The sequence below is a fragment of the Dama dama genome, chromosome 22, assembly GCF_033118175.1.
Source record: "Dama dama isolate Ldn47 chromosome 22, ASM3311817v1, whole genome shotgun sequence".
Lineage (NCBI taxonomy): Eukaryota > Metazoa > Chordata > Mammalia > Artiodactyla > Cervidae > Dama > Dama dama.
Window position 1 is genome coordinate 16,519,371 of NC_083702.1, and position 15,244 is coordinate 16,534,614.

At 58.4% G+C, this 15,244-nt stretch overlaps 1 protein-coding gene across 3 annotated transcripts; it reads left to right on the top strand.

Annotated features, from left to right (window-relative positions):
* The first annotated feature begins 2,399 nt into the window (after positions 1-2,399).
* ATN1 (atrophin 1) lies at positions 2,400-14,723 on the top strand. 3 transcript variants are annotated; one of them, XM_061124832.1, is made up of 10 exons: positions 2,400-2,552; positions 7,489-7,677; positions 7,931-8,068; positions 8,212-8,325; positions 9,027-11,014; positions 11,180-11,402; positions 11,780-12,476; positions 13,376-13,519; positions 13,833-14,013; positions 14,184-14,723. In XM_061124832.1, the coding sequence occupies exons 2-10, from the start codon at positions 7,651-7,653 to the stop codon at positions 14,215-14,217; spliced, it is 3,546 nt and encodes a 1,181-aa protein (XP_060980815.1). In that variant the 5' UTR covers positions 2,400-2,552; positions 7,489-7,650; the 3' UTR covers positions 14,218-14,723. The 3 variants fall into 3 exon arrangements, with proteins under 3 accessions (XP_060980815.1, XP_060980817.1, XP_060980816.1); XM_061124834.1 differs by having other exon boundaries at positions 9,030-11,014; positions 14,184-14,722; XM_061124833.1 differs by lacking the exon at positions 2,400-2,552 and adding an exon at positions 6,225-6,246.
* Positions 14,724-15,244: the final 521 nt, after the last annotated feature.

A 15,244-nucleotide genomic window follows, 5' to 3' on the forward strand; every position in this document is an offset into this window, starting at 1 on the left:
GAGCAAAGTTGGGGGTGGGGAGAAGGAGCTGGGGTCCTTTTAGGGTGCAGTGGGCAGCGGGTGGGTGGGGTGGAGTTGTCTGGAAAACCCTGAGGGATAAGGTGGGCCTGGGGTAATAGAGTGAGTGCCAGCTGATTCAAGAGTCTGAAGAGTGGGAATTCATTCCTAGGCCAGGGAAGGCTTCCTGCTCAGGCTCCCGGTGCACGGAATCCATTTAGCACTTCTGGGTATTCCTAGAGCTTGGCTGAGCTGGGCCTGGGGAAAAGGAGGCAAAATCTACCAGTTGCTCCCTAACCAGTCTCCTTCCTTCTCTGGAGGCTGGGTGGTGGTGGGGATCCCACCTTCAGGGCCCACACTCAGCCTCAACCTGGCCTCTGGCACAACTACCCCATCCCCGCCCCAAATCTGGAGTGCTAGCGAGGGCTCCCAATCCCGACTCCAGCTCCAGCTCTTCCCGGTTCCCAGCCTGCCTCACTCCCATTCTCTGGCCTTCCCAATCTCTGCTGCCAAAAATCACCCAGCGTCTTAGTGTCCTTTGTCCTGAGAGATGTTGCTGCTTGGCGTGGGGCAGGGAGAGAGCCCAGGAGACCCTGGGCGGGGGTGGGGGTGGGGTGGGGGGTGGACCGGGGGTGCTGGCCTCCTGGCTGAAGACTGGGAGTGGCTGGGGGCTGTCAGGGGCAGAGGCTGCCTGGAGAGAGTCTGTGGTGGAATGGTCTCCACATTAGAATAATCGGGGCACTTGAGGTTGTCTCCACATGGAGCCTAGTCCCCACCCGACCCCCCCACCCCCACCCCCCCCCCCGCCCCGCCACCAACAAGTACCATGAGTGATGACTTCGGACAGATTTGAGATGGAAAATGGAGCGACCGCCAGCCAGAGGGCCTGGGGACGGTGTCCCACTTCCATAAATGAACGTCTTCCCTCTGCCGGCCTGTCCTTCTCATTCCTTCTCATTGCCTTCTCCTGCTTTTCCCTCCCGTGTCCACCAGCTTGTCCATGGACTTTTCCTCTCAGAGCCACCAAAGGCCTAGACTGCTCTTACATTTCCTCCTAACCGTCTTTACTCCCTCCCCCCCTTCTATCTCCCTTGTCTTGCCCAAAAAACTCTCCTCAGCTCTTTCAGAACCCGTCCCCACCCCCCAATCCAGCCATCCCAGTTTCCCACCTTCCTTTCCCACCCAGAACCCAGTCTCCCTTGGAATCTGCATCTAGCCCCACCTCCTTCATCCTTTCTTAAGGCTCCTCTAGTTTTCCTTCTTTCTCCACAGGACATCGCTAGACTTGTCACTCCCCCAAATTCTTATGTTCTCTGTTCTTTCCCCAACACCCATCACCCCCAGACGCTTCACTCTTCCAGAAACCCATCCTCTCGAATATGTCTCCATCTTGTCAATTTCTTCCCCTCCTTAGGACCCCAAACTTCATCCCATTCTCTCACAACTGCCCCCCCCCAACAAACCTCTTCCGCTATGTGTCCGCCACAGACGCCGTCACCCCAAGCTTCTTTCCCCTGGTCACATCTCATTGCCCCCAAGAAGCTCCATCCCTCCAACCTCACCCCATCCCCGCGGCTTTGCTACACACCCACAGCCTCCCCCCTCACCTCCGCCACACACCCCTAGGCCCCCCAAACTTCTCCAGCCTCCCCCATAACGGCCCGCGCCCCCCGCCCCCACCTAGCCCACTCCAGCGCCAGGCCCGCGGGCTCCCCGCATTCCGCCTCGGCGCACCCCTCCCCGCGCCCCGGGCCCCTCGGCCTCGGTCTCGGCCAGCTCGCGCGGCGCCTCCCCCTCTCCGGATCCCCTCCCCCCTCGCCGCTCGCCTCGCGCTCCCTCCCTCGCGGCTCCCTCCCGGCCCCTCTCTCCTCCGTTCCTCCGCGCTCCCTCCTTCTCCCTCTTCCTCCCTTCTCCCATCCCCCCCTCCCAAGCTCCCTCCCTTCGCCGTCCGCTTTCCTGTGCGAGTCGCCGGACGCGCCGCCCAGCCCGCCCGCCCGCAGCCCCGCATCGGGCAGGGGCCTGGGGCCGGGACCCGTTTCGGGGGTACCGGCGGCCTCGGGGAGGGGCCAGGAAGGGGCGAGAGAGACGACCGCCGGGCAGGGGCGGAGGCCGCGGGCGGAGGCCGCCTAAGGGGGTCGGGGATCGCGGCGGTGTGGGCTGCGCCGGGCGGGCGCGGGCGGTGGGCGGGAGGCGGCGGGTCGCAGCCGCGCGGAGAGCCGGCCGGGCCGCGGGGGCGGACGGCGGCGCGGCGGGGGCGGGTGGCGCGGCCCGGGCGTTCCGGGTGGCCGGGGGAGGCGGCGGGCCTGGGGAGGGGCCGAGCGAGAGCGGGGATCGGGATTTGCTCCGGAGGCCGGCGGGCGACTGGGGCCAGGTGGGGTAAGAGGGGGGATGGGGGCCGCCCTCCGGGGGGGTCGGGGCCGCCGCCGCCGCCGTCGCGGCGGCGACTGAAGCCGGGAAGAGGAGAGGGGGGCGGGGGAGCGGCCGCCGCCGCCCCCCGGAGGCGCCGGAGCCCCGAATCCGCTCGGAGCCAGCCAGCCGTCCCGAGCTACAACCAGGTAAGCCCTGCTGCCGCCTGGGCCTCGGGCCCGCCGGGGTTCTGGTCCGCGGCTCCCCACCCCCACCCTTCCCAGTTCCCCCTCCCGCAGCCGCCGCCGCCGCCTCCATTTGTTATTTTTCCGATCTGGTCCCCCACTGCGGGCAATGCCCAGCTTGAGGCTGGGGGCTCAAGGGGTGGGGCCGGCCCCCGAGGAGGGAAGGGGGTCGGGGCACTTGGAGGATCTGGAAGGTAGGGGGAGGTGGGAGGGTCTCAGGAGGAGGGCCAATGGGGCAGGAGGGTAGGCAGGACCCCGAGACCCAAAGAGGAACCCCGAGGTGGGAGTTTGGCGGAGGAAAAACGGGGTGCCCGGGAGGGGGCTTTGGGCGAAGCCAAAAAGGAATGGAGAGATGGCAGCAAGGTGGAGCATGAGGACTCCAGGAGAAGCCCCGAAGGCCCAGAACCCGGGTGTCAGAGCCCGGGGTTCGGGGTGCCAGGTATAGAAGGGAGGTGGAAAATGGGGAAGGGGTGTGGTAGGTAGATAGAAAGGGTTTGTAGCTGATTGAGGGAGGAGATTGGAACCTGGGGGAAACGGGACTCGCTCCGAGAGTGCTGCCTTTGAGAAGAAAAACCCGGCGTATTCCCCGGGTGGAAGTGGGAAGGTGATGCCTTTGTGACTCAATTTTCTTTCCCCAACTCCGGGTCACCTCTGACCCTGTTTTTCCAATCCCAGGCGTAGGTACTTCTTGGAGAGGGGCATGCTGGGGCCCAGTAGAGTGGTTCCTCCTCCAAGTGATGAGGAAGACAGAACCCCTGGAGGGAAACTTAGGGGGAAACGGTTTCTGGGAGGGTGGACTGGAGCGAACTGGGCAATCTTACAGGCACTCCAAACAAGTTGTGACCCCCACCCACAAATCCCCAGAGCACCCACTGCCCCTCTAGCTGTGGTTTCTTTAAGAGGGGGTGGATCTTCATTACTGTTTTGTGCTCAAAGATTTCCCTTTGTGCACGCACTTATCTCTACTGGGGTAGGTACTCTTTAAGCTCCCTTCCCTGAGGGTGCCATAGGAGGACAGGAGTTGCTTTGGCAACTGTAGGGGGAGTGGCTGACAGATGGACCCCTGGGATGGACTCTTGAGGGGCAGGGTCTGCCATTTTCTTGCCATGGCAATGATCCAGTGGGATGTCCAAGAGATGGGGGCTCAGAATCTTGATGGGGGCCTCAGCCTTTCACTGTGTCCTTGGGACTCTTGGCTGAGTTCTGGAGGATGTTTCTGGGGCTGCTGGTGGAGAGGAGGTTCCTCGGAGCCTCCACCCCGCTCCATCCAGCTGTCTTTGGGAACAAGTAGACATATTCCTTGCAGGTCATGTGTGTTTCTTCAAGTCCTTCCCCTTAGGCATGGTGGGAGGATAGAAACGCTCCTGATCCTTGGCAGTTCATTATTAGAGACTTAAAAAAAAATGTTATTATTTAATTTTATTTTTGGCTGCTCTGGGTCTTCTTTGTGGCGTGCGGGCTCTTTTTCCTGTACACGGGCTTTCTTGAGTTTCAGGGTGCCCGCTTCTCATTCTTGCTGGCTTCTCTTGTTGTGGAGCATGGGCTCTAGGGTGCTCAGGCTCAGGAGTTGTGGCATATGAAGCTTAGTTGCCTCATATGAAGTTTAGTTGCCCCGCAACATGTGGGATCTTAGTTCTCGGATCAGGGATCAAACCTGTGTCCTCTGCATTGGCAGGCAGATTCTTAACCACTGGACCACCAGGCAAGTCCCGGGACTTTTTGTATACAGTATCTTTTTGCTTCTTTGTGCAGATTTTCTCCCTTTTCTTAAACTTGAGTCTTCCTTCCCAGGTATCCCTTTTCCTTTTTCCCAGACTGTCTCCATGGTGACCCTTTCCCTCAGCCAGCCTTCGACCTTCTATTTCTCCCACCTTGTAAGCATGGCTAGGCCCTCCATGCCCATCCCAGATGACAGTCGCCCAGGGGAGAGGGCTGTGGAACAGCTGGTGTGGTGGGCTTCAGGACCAGAGCCAGGAGACCTGGTTCCTGGCCTAGTCTGGCTGCACCTCTGAGTAACTGTGACCTTGGGCAAGTCACTTCTCTTTCTTTGAGCCTTGGCCTCACTGACTAAGGGTCACAGATAAGATGGTATCTGAGGTCCCAGTGACAACTGTAGATCCTGAAGCTTAGGCCCTACCTTGTTATCTGCTGGTCTGGGCTGCACTGTTATCTAGGACTGGTTTGTTAGTCTGGAAGTTCTGGAACAATGGTGGGGGCTGGGCCTACGTTCCTGAAATTTACCCTGCAAGCCCATCCTAGAAAGCCTTGTGCCTCGAGTGTATTCCTTCTGATCTCTATTACATTTCTCCCTTAATTTCTTTTCCTGTTCTTACTCTTTTTCCTTATTTTTCATGTTTCCACCTCCCCAGTCTGGCCTTTATAATTTTACTTTTGCAGTAAAGTGCTTGAAGGTGAAGGTGCTTAGTTTTTTGCAGACACACAGTAAGTGCTTTATAAATTGGAATTACAGTGACGGACTACTAGAGCAGGAAGGAGGGTAGTTAGCTTAGCTTGTAGGTGCTAAAACAGGCTCCTGGATCAGGAATGTATGTATAACCCAACCCTATCTCCTCCTTTCTCCTGCCACTCCTGCTCCCCAGGGTCACCTACCCTTTTATGACTGCTTTTCTTCTTCAGAGCTACCCATTGCTAATTTTATCAGATTTCAACTGATTAAAAGTTGAGGTGGGGGAGGGGCACACTGGGCTTGCTCTGTTCTTCAGGTACATTCATTCCTGCCTTTCCCTGACTCACCTACCGTGAAGATGGTTCTGTGATAGGAAGACAAGTACCCTCCTTTACAGGGGCTGCCAAAAGACACACCAGTCACTATCACCTGTCTTGTGCTTTCCTTAAGATTGTTTCCCCCTTTTGTTATGTTGGGTTTTGTTCTTTGGGTTTTGGTGGGGGTGGGTTGACAATATTAGAAAACCAATTTACACAGCAGCTCAAAAATGTGGTAATAGTTGTAGTGGAAGAGAAATGGCTGGCAGACTGGGCAGAGCATCAGTTGTAAGCTCAGACCTGGGCTTCGACCCAGCTATTTTGTGACTTTAAGTAGATTTTTAGTAAGTTTCCTGGAAAAGTTAGGCTCGCCCCTCACTGCATGCCTCAGGAGAGTTCAGTGGAGGTGAGTGAGAAGGTGAGTGAGAAGGAATTACTTTCCCAAGGTATTCCTTGGGAAAATATGCTATAGAATGCGGAAATGCTGTTTCCATAGCCAGGGCTTTCAGCTCAGAGTAGGTGGCTAAGCTTGGTCTGTTCCCACCAAGGCCAGCAGCACTTCATTCGAGAAGACCTGCTAAAGTCAGTGGGTTTAAAGGTCAGTAGCAAAAAAACATCAGAACATCCATATGTACAGGACATTGCGAGGGATATAGAAAGGAAGAAAACAGTAAGAAGATAGTATTTTGGGGACTTCCTTGGTGGTCTAGTGGTTAAGAATTTGCCTGCCAATGCAGAGGACACGGGTTCAACCCCTGGTCCGGGAACATCTCCCGTGCCGTGGAGCAACTAGACCTGTGAACCACGACTATTGAGCCTCTGCTCCACAACAAGAGAAGCCAATGTGACAAGAAGCCGGGGCCCAAAAACCCTCCTGCAGCAACCAAAAATAAATAAAAAGAAGATAGTATTTTTGCTCTCAAAAGATCTTATGGTAAGTAACATGGAGAGATGTGACACTTAGCAGGAAACACAAGTGTAAATGAAAATTGCTGACTATGTAGATAGGGATATATAAGGAAACATATAGATGTATATAGATTGGCTATGAGGAGCTGGGAGCCCCTGTCTAAACCAGATGGGAGGACAGGCTTACTTATGTATAAACTCGGAATGTTTGCTCAGTGATCTCCGCGGATTTGGTTGGTAAAGTGAAAGCTCTGAGTTTTCCTCCAGCCATAGGGGACCCAAGCACTAGAGCAGGGGTCTTATGAGACTCAGAACTGAAGTTCGGCACTTTGGGGACACCTCAGTTTGGCCTTCGCATTGGTAGGGCTGCGCGCCTTTGCACTGTTGAATGGGACATTGTTCTCCCACCTACTCTAATGTGAAGAAAGATTCTTTTCATATCTCTGAGACTGATCTAGGCCTTCTGAGAATTCTCCTCACCAACTTCTGATGAGAGTATAGCTAAGTACTGAAAAAAAAGCATGCGCTTGGAAGTCAGGGGGATGCGGCTTGATTCTGGCAGTCTCTAGTTCCTCACTGTGTACTCATCGCGTGAAGTTGGGCAAGTCACAATCACAATCTTTGATCCTCAGTCTCCTCACCTATATAACGGGAATAATAAGACTACCTCCTTTATAGGGTTGGGCTTCCCTGGTAAAGAATCCACCTGCAATGTGGGAGACCTGGATTCGATCCCTGGATTGGGAAGATCCCCTGGAGAAGGGAATGGCTACCCACTCCAGTATTCTGGCCTGGAGAATTCCCTGGACTGTATAGTCCATGGGGCACAAAGAATCGGACACGACCGGGCGACTTTCACTTTCAGGGATGGTTATAAATATGAAATGAAATGGGGCTTTATGTCAACTAAGGGCTTGACATAAAGAAGGCACTCAATAAATCAGCTAATATTTCAGGTACACTTCTTTGTGCTCCTTTTGTAAGGCTCTGTGGAATTTCGTGTGCACATATATTTCCATGGGGGAAGTAGTGTGATCTCCTGAATCAGGGCACATAGAAACATCTGTGCTTTCTGCCTTCCCGAGAGATGAAGGGGATGACATTGCCAGCAGAGGTTCCCTCACTTACAGACAGCTGGAGCGGCCCATGGGCAAGTCAGCAGTGTGTCATGGCCGGGCTGCCCACTCAGCCCTTTGACAAGTGCAGTAGTACCCCCTTCAGACTCTGTTCTCCAGTTTGGAGACTTTGATGGTTCTTTTTCCAACAGGCTTCACTGCAGACAGACCCTGCAAGTTCCAGGTGCTGAAAACTCGGGAGAGCCTGCTTCTTGCTTCCCAGGCCGTAGCTGGGGGGACCTTAGGGTGAAGCAGAGAAGTTTCTGTATCCAGCTGCCCGGGCAGAGGAGAATGGGGTCTCCACAGCCTGAAGAATGAAGACACGACAGAATAAAGACTCAGTGAGTAAGAGCTAAAATGAGAGACACACAAGACCACGGTCAGGGAAGATTCTGACCTGTCCCAGTGCTCCGCTCACCCCGGCCACCCTCCTCGACTCTTTCCTTCCTCCTTTCTTCTTCCCCCGACAGCCGAGCCTGGCTTTGAACCCCATCCTTCCGTGACAGCCACTGGAGGGGAATAGAAAGAAGGCACAGGATGAAATGAAGTGTAATGTAGAAAACCACATCATCTGCTCACTTCCTTCTCCTTCAGATGTCAATGAGGAGTGGACGGAAGAAAGAGGCCCCTGGGCCCCGGGAAGAGCTGAGACCGAGGGGCCGGGCCTCCCCTGGTGGGGTCAGCACGTCCAGCAGCGATGGCAAAGCCGAGAAGTCTAGGCAGACGGCCAAGGTATTCTGTCCCCATGTCCTGCCACAGGATGCCCGGGCACTGGGGCTGACGGTGTATGTGTGTGTTGGGGGAGCTTCCTGTCTGGCCGAGGGCACTGGTGGAGCTCGGGAGTACAAGATAGGAGTTTTCTTTCTGTCTAACAGAAAGCCCGAGTAGAGGAAGCCTCCACCCCAAAGGTCAGCAAGCAGGGCCGGAGTGAAGAGATCTCAGAGAGCGAAAGTGAGGAGACCAACGCACCAAAAAAGACCAAAACTGAGGTGGGAGACCCTTGTTGCCATCATGACCCATTTTCTTGACATTCTTTCACCCAAACTTTCTTTCACTCACAATTCTCACTTTGTCTGCAATATGAAAGAAAAGTCTTATCTGAGTGCATATGACACTGGCCTGTCTGGATGTCAGTCAGATCTTTAGGGCTCTGGTCAGTGTCAGGTGGACAGGCAGGGCCAAAGAGGAATGGGTAGAGGGTGGGGGATTCTAGCCTCTCCCTTTCTAGGGCCTGGTTTTCAGGCAGGGTCTGGGGAGGAGATCCAGGGTGAGAAGTCTCAGTAGGAGGAACGAGTAAGTCATAAAGAACATGCAGAAGTGGTCTTTTTAAGAACCAGTGGTTTCTGCGATGTTTAATTAGAAGGGTAGATGAGATGAGAGGATGGCAGATGGGCTGGTGGAAGATAAGGATTTGGGTTCAGCTGTGGAATGGGAGGAGATGCTAGAGATGGATGCCTGAGGAAGGAACTGGGTTTGCCCCAAGGGAACTTGGATGCCTGCTAGGGAGCAGCGGAGAGACTGTGAGAGTGGAGGATCCCCAGATGGCCGGGCGGTGGGCTTGAGCCAGAGTACTCTTCACATCGTGGTGCAGTGGTGTGCTGTGGATGGGAAATCATTCTGTGCCAGCGAGGCCCCAAATCCCGGGGAGGCAGGAAAAGCAAAGGCCACCATGGCTCTCCCTCTTGTGCAGCAGGAGCTGCCCCGGCCCCAGTCTCCTTCCGATCTGGACAGTCTGGATGGGCGGAGCCTCAATGACGATGGCAGCAGCGACCCCAGGGACATCGACCAGGACAACCGGAGCACGTCTCCTAGCATCTACAGCCCTGGAAGTGTTGAGAATGACTCCGACTCATCTTCTGGCCTGTCCCAGGGCCCTGCCCGCCCCTATCACCCACCTCCACTCTTCCCTCCCTCCCCTCCACCGCCTGACAGCACCCCCCGACAGCCAGAGCCTGGCTTTGAACCCCACCCTTCTGTGACACCCACTGGATATCATGCTCCCATGGAGCCCCCCACATCTCGGATGTTCCAGGCTCCTCCAGGGGCTCCTCCCCCTCATCCACAGCTCTACCCTGGGGGCTCTGGTGGGGGGGTTTTGTCTGGACCCCCACTGGGTCCCAAGGGGGGTGGGGCTGCCTCTTCAGTGGGGGCCCCTAGTGGGGGTAAGCAGCACCCCCCACCCACCACCCCCATTTCAATATCAAGCTCTGGGGCTGGTAGTGCTCCCCCAACGAAGCCGCCTAACACTCCAGTCGGTGGTGGAAACCTACCGTCTGCGCCACCACCAGCCTCCTTCCCCCACGTGACACCGAACCTGCCTCCCCCACCTGCCCTGCGACCCCTTAACAATGCATCAGCCTCTCCTCCTGGCCTGGGGGCCCAGCCACTACCTGGGCATCTCCCCTCCCCCCATGCCATGGGGCAGAGCATGGGTGGACTTCCTCCTGGCCCGGAGAAGGGCCCCACTCTTGCTCCTTCACCCCATCCTCTGCCCCCTGCATCCTCCTCTTCAGCCCCTGCCCCCCCGATGAGGTATCCATACTCATCCTCTACTAGCAGCTCTGCAGCAGCCGCCTCTTCTAGTTCTTCTGCCTCTGCCTCCCAGTACCCCGCTTCCCAGGCACTGCCCAGTTATCCCCACTCCTTCCCTCCCCCAACCAGTCTCTCTGTCTCCAATCAGCCCCCCAAGTATACGCAGCCTTCTCTCCCATCCCAGGCTGTGTGGAGCCAGGGTCCCCCCCCACCTCCTCCCTATGGCCGCCTCTTAGCCAACAGCAGTGCCCACCCAGGTCCCTTCCCTCCTTCAGCTGGAGGCCAGTCCACGGCCCACCCATCAGCCCCAACACATCACCACCACCACCAGCAACAGCAGCAGCAGCAGCAACCACCACCACATCACGGGGGCTCTGGGCCCCCTCCCCCTGGAGCATATCCTCACCCCTTGGAGAGCGGTGGTTCCCACCATGCACACCCGTATGCCATGTCTCCCTCCCTGGGGTCTCTGAGACCCTATCCACCAGGGCCAGCACACCTGCCCCCACCTCACAGTCAGGTTTCCTACAGCCAAGCAGGTCCCAACGGACCCCCAGCCTCCTCTTCTTCCAATTCCTCTTCCTCCTCTCAAGGGTCCTACCCGGGTTCACACCCCTCTCCTTCCCAGGGCCCCCCAGGGGCGCCCTACCCCTTCCCACCGGTGCCTCCGGTCACCACTTCCTCGGCCACACTTTCCACGGTCATTGCCACAGTAGCTTCCTCGCCAGCAGGCTACAAGACAGCCTCCCCACCTGGGCCCCCGCCTTATGGCAAGCGAGCTCCGTCCCCAGGGGCCTACAAGACAGCCACTCCACCTGGATACAAGCCGGGGTCGCCGCCCTCCTTCCGAACGGGGACCCCACCGGGCTACCGAGGCGCCTCGCCGCCCGCAGGCCCAGGGACCTTCAAGCCGGGCTCGCCCACCTTGGGGCCCGGGCCGCTGCCGCCTGCGGGGCCCTCCAGCCTGTCATCCCTTCCTGCACCGCCTGCGGCTCCCGCCTCTGGGCCGCCCCTGAGCGCCACGCAGATCAAACAGGAGCCGGCCGAGGAATATGAGACCCCCGAGAGCCCGGTGCCCCCGGCCCGCAGCCCTTCGCCCCCTCCCAAGGTGGTAGATGTGCCCAGCCACGCCAGTCAGTCGGCCAGGTGAGCGCCGGGGCGGGGGTTGGGGGTGGCGGGCGAGGGATGGGCTCCGCGTTCGTTTGATGCTTTTCAAAGTACTCCAGGCCCCAAAGTACTCCGGCGGCTCTCGGCCGCCGGTGGGGGTGCCGCTCGCAGGGGCTGAGTGCGCGCTACCTCGGCGCCTGGCAGGTTCAACAAACACCTGGACCGCGGCTTTAACTCGTGCGCGCGCAGCGACCTGTACTTCGTGCCGCTGGAGGGCTCCAAGCTGGCCAAGAAACGGGCCGACCTGGTAGAGAAGGTGCGGCGCGAGGCCGAGCAGCGCGCGCGCGAAGAAAAGGAGCGCGAGCGCGAGCGGGAACGCGAGAAGGAGCGCGAGCGCGAGAAGGAGCGCGAGCTGGAACGCAGCGTGGTGAGTGCGTCACTGCGCGCGCCGCCCGCCTCGGGGCCGCCCTCTACGCGACTCAGGATGGTTCGACGTGGGGGGGTGGTGGTGGGGAGGTGGCGTGCGCCACCTGTCGAATAGGAGGAGCCATGGCAACCCAGGAAATGGAGATCAGAGGATTCCAGCAGCCGGAATTGCATCCCTGGGCTGAAGAAAGGCAAGCTCAGGTCAGAGTACCCGTGGATCGTAGAAAGATCATCTCCGTAGAAAGAGAAGGGACAGGGAAGTCCCTGGCAGGCCGAGTTACAGTAAGCTGAGGCTTTAGGCATTCAGATGCTGAAACGAATGAGCAGCTGAGGACCCGGACCTACCTTGTTGACCCCGCGTCTCCCTGTGTCCCACAGAAGCTGGCTCAGGAGGGCCGTGCTCCAGTGGAGTGCCCATCTCTCGGCCCAGTGCCCCATCGCCCTCCATTTGAGCCGGGCAGTGCTGTGGCTACAGTGCCCCCTTACCTGGGCCCCGACACTCCAGCCCTGCGCACCCTCAGTGAATACGCCCGGCCCCACGTGATGTCTCCTGGCAATCGCAACCATCCATTCTACGTGCCCCTGGGGGCAGTGGACCCGGGGCTCCTGGGTTACAATGTCCCGGCCTTGTACAGCAGTGACCCAGCAGCCCGGGAGAGGGAGCGGGAAGCCCGTGAACGAGACCTGCGTGACCGCCTCAAGCCTGGCTTTGAGGTGAAGCCCAGCGAGCTGGAGCCCCTACATGGGGTCCCTGGGCCAGGCCTGGATCCCTTCCCCCGGCACGGAGGCCTGGCTCTGCAGCCCGGCCCCCCGGGCTTGCACCCTTTCCCCTTCCATCCGAGCCTGGGGCCCCTGGAGAGAGAACGTCTAGCGCTGGCAGCTGGGCCCGCCCTGCGGCCTGACATGTCCTATGCGGAGCGTCTGGCGGCTGAGAGGCAGCACGCGGAAAGGGTGGCCGCCCTGGGCAATGACCCGCTGGCACGGCTGCAGATGCTCAACGTGACCCCCCATCACCACCAGCACTCTCACATCCACTCTCACCTGCACCTCCACCAGCAGGATGCCATCCACGCAGGTGAGACTCCCTTGTCCTTGGCCAGGCCCTTTGGGATCCCTTTGCACCCTGGCAAGTCATTGGGCGCTTCTGTTGCTCAGGCCTGGACCTCCCACCCCACGTCTGGCCTGAGCCGGTCTCCTGAGATTGCTGCCCTGGTCTTTGCCTCCCCAGCCTGTCATTCTTACCCCAGCCCTACTGCAGAGACCCTGCCCCACACCCCAGCCACATTCAGGTCTGCATCTCCCCCTACACCCCACAGTAGAAGCTGGAGGTGGAAACCTTTAAAGGAGTGCGACCTTCCTCCCCTCACAGCCTCTGTCCCTGAGCCCTTCTCATAACTATTTCCTTGCTCCTCTGGGTTCAGCTGTATTGTTTCTTGCCATGTTCTCCATTCAGGCAGAGGTGATTCATGTTCCTCTCCGAATCTATAGATCTGTGCCCTTCTAGAAAGAGCCCTGTGGCTCAGGTTGTGGGATCACAAGGGACAACGAGCTTTACTCAAAATGAGTCTTTCCACCATTTTTCTAATTGTCAGAACACTGCCCCATTTAGCCTTACACTCACATTCATTCCAGGCTCCTTGTGTTCTCTCTTTTAAGTTCCTCCCTGTCTCATTTCCTAAACTTCCTTTTCTCTTCCATCTCCTCTCGGTAGTCCACTCCCTTCCTATTCCTCAGGTCCCTCTGAGAACTGGAATCTCCTGTCCTCTGCCATCCATCACTCTGTCCCTCCTGCAGTAGGGTCTTGCCCTGTCCATCTCCTAGGCCTCTAGCCCCTCCATGGTGCCTTTTTTGATTTGCTGGATCACCCTGTTTTGATCGTCCACCTCTCTTCCCAGGCATGGAGCCCTTCACCCAAATGCATGGTTTTCCCCAAACCTGCCTTCTGTTGACACCTTCCTCTTCTCTACCCTCCAGCCTCTGCCTCGGTGCACCCTCTCATTGACCCCCTGGCCTCAGGGTCTCACCTTACCCGGATCCCCTACCCAGCTGGGACCCTCCCCAACCCCCTTCTTCCTCACCCTCTGCACGAGAACGAAGTTCTTCGTCACCAGCTCTTTGGTAAGGATGCAGGTTGGGGGTGGGGACGGTTTCTCAAGAGAATGGAGGAAGTTAGGTGCTGGAATCAGTCTGATTGGGCTTGGGGAGAGATGAGGTGGCGGGAGGAACTGGGAATGGAAGCAGGACGGCTGAGGCCCTGGCTGAGAGGCACAGATGTTAAGGTCAGGCTCAGAGGCCTGGATCCTTACCACGTCTGGCAGCTTGCAGGACTGGCTGTCACCTAAGTTGATTCGTGGCGGTTCCTCTGTATGTACAGAGTCTGGCCACCTGAGTACCTCATCAGTCACGTGGCCCCTGCCCTTCCTGCCCACAGCTGCTCCATACCGGGACCTGCCAGCCTCCCTCTCTGCCCCGATGTCGGCAGCTCACCAGCTGCAGGCCATGCACGCGCAGTCGGCTGAGTTGCAGCGCTTGGCACTGGAGCAGCAGCAGTGGCTGCATGCCCATCACCCGCTGCACAGCGTGCCGCTGCCCGCCCAGGAGGACTACTACAGGTACCACAGGGTGCCCGGGACCCGGCGGAGGGGGTGCACCCCAGCCCGACAGGGGTGGGTGTAGCCCCCGCGGGAGGGGACCCATCCGCAGTGAGTGGGGCCGGTCAGGATGGACCTCAGTCTCTCCCCACCCCCACCCCGACACCCTGCTCTGCCTGCTCTCCCCCCAGTCATCTGAAGAAGGAAAGCGACAAGCCGCTGTAGGACCCGCCATCGAGAGAGCACCATGGCCCCTGCCTCTGGACCCAGGAGGCCTCTCTCCCCTCCTGCCACTCAGAGCCTCCCGGTGCGGCTCAGGCCCCAGGCATCGGGCCTCTGGGCAGGAGGGAGGAAGGGACAGATGCAAGGCCGAGGCTCCTGTGGTGTGCGGAGGCGGGGAGGGGGCGGGTGGGGGCAGAAAGCGCACACTTATCTTGGACCGGGTCCCTCTCCCTTGGCCCCCGACTTTCTTCCTCCCCCACGTCAAACCCCCCCCCCCACCATGGCCGCTGCCCGCCCCCCACCCCTGGTGTGATTATTTCATCTGTTAGCTGTGGCTGTTTTGCGTAGCATCGTGTGCCGCCCCTGCCCCTCCCCAGCTGCCCCACCCCCGTGTGCGCGCCCCACTGCGATGTACGCCCCTCCCCCCCCACATTAATAATTTATATATATAAATATCTATATGACGCTCTTTAAAGAACATCCCAAACGAAACCAACCAAACAAAAACATCCTCACGACTCCCCAGGAAGATGTCTGTGGCTGTTTCTTTGTGGGCTGTGGGGCGTGGGTGGGGGTGTGGGTCTCCGCACAGTGACACCTCGAGAGAAAGCCGTGCGACCTCCCAGAGCCAGCCCGGAAGTGGGTAGGGACCTTGGCGAGTTGGAGAGGGGACTCACAAAGAGCCGGGTTCCTGGAGTCCTGGCTCCGCCATAAGGGGGTGCCGGGGCAAGTCCCGACCCTTTCTGCCAACGCTGGGCAGTCAGGATGCTGGCGGCCTAGGACAGCTCTAGGGAACTACGCAAACTCGGGAGGCGTTTCTGCCACTGGTCCCACAGCTAGAAGCCTCCGGGGACCTGAATCCTTTTGGTTGAGTAGCTAGAAATGGTGATACAGCGGAGGTGCCGGGGGCGTGGCTGCAATAAGTTTAGAACCCAGGTGTCTTAACCACCCTAAGGTCGCGGGGAGAGGGAGTGGGGGAACAATTTCAAACGCCCAGAAGGGAAGAGAAATTACAGGGCGTCAACTCACA

Bases quoted from the DNA above. Each gene is read 5' to 3' on its own strand.
- ATN1 (XM_061124832.1), top strand. From the start codon at position 7,651: ATGAAGACACGACAGAATAAAGACTCA. The intron at 7,678-7,930 runs GTGAGTAAGAGC...CTTCTCCTTCAG, and splicing joins CACGACAGAATAAAGACTCA to ATGTCAATGAGGAGTGGACG. The intron at 13,520-13,832 runs GTAAGGATGCAG...TCCTGCCCACAG, and splicing joins TCTTCGTCACCAGCTCTTTG to CTGCTCCATACCGGGACCTG.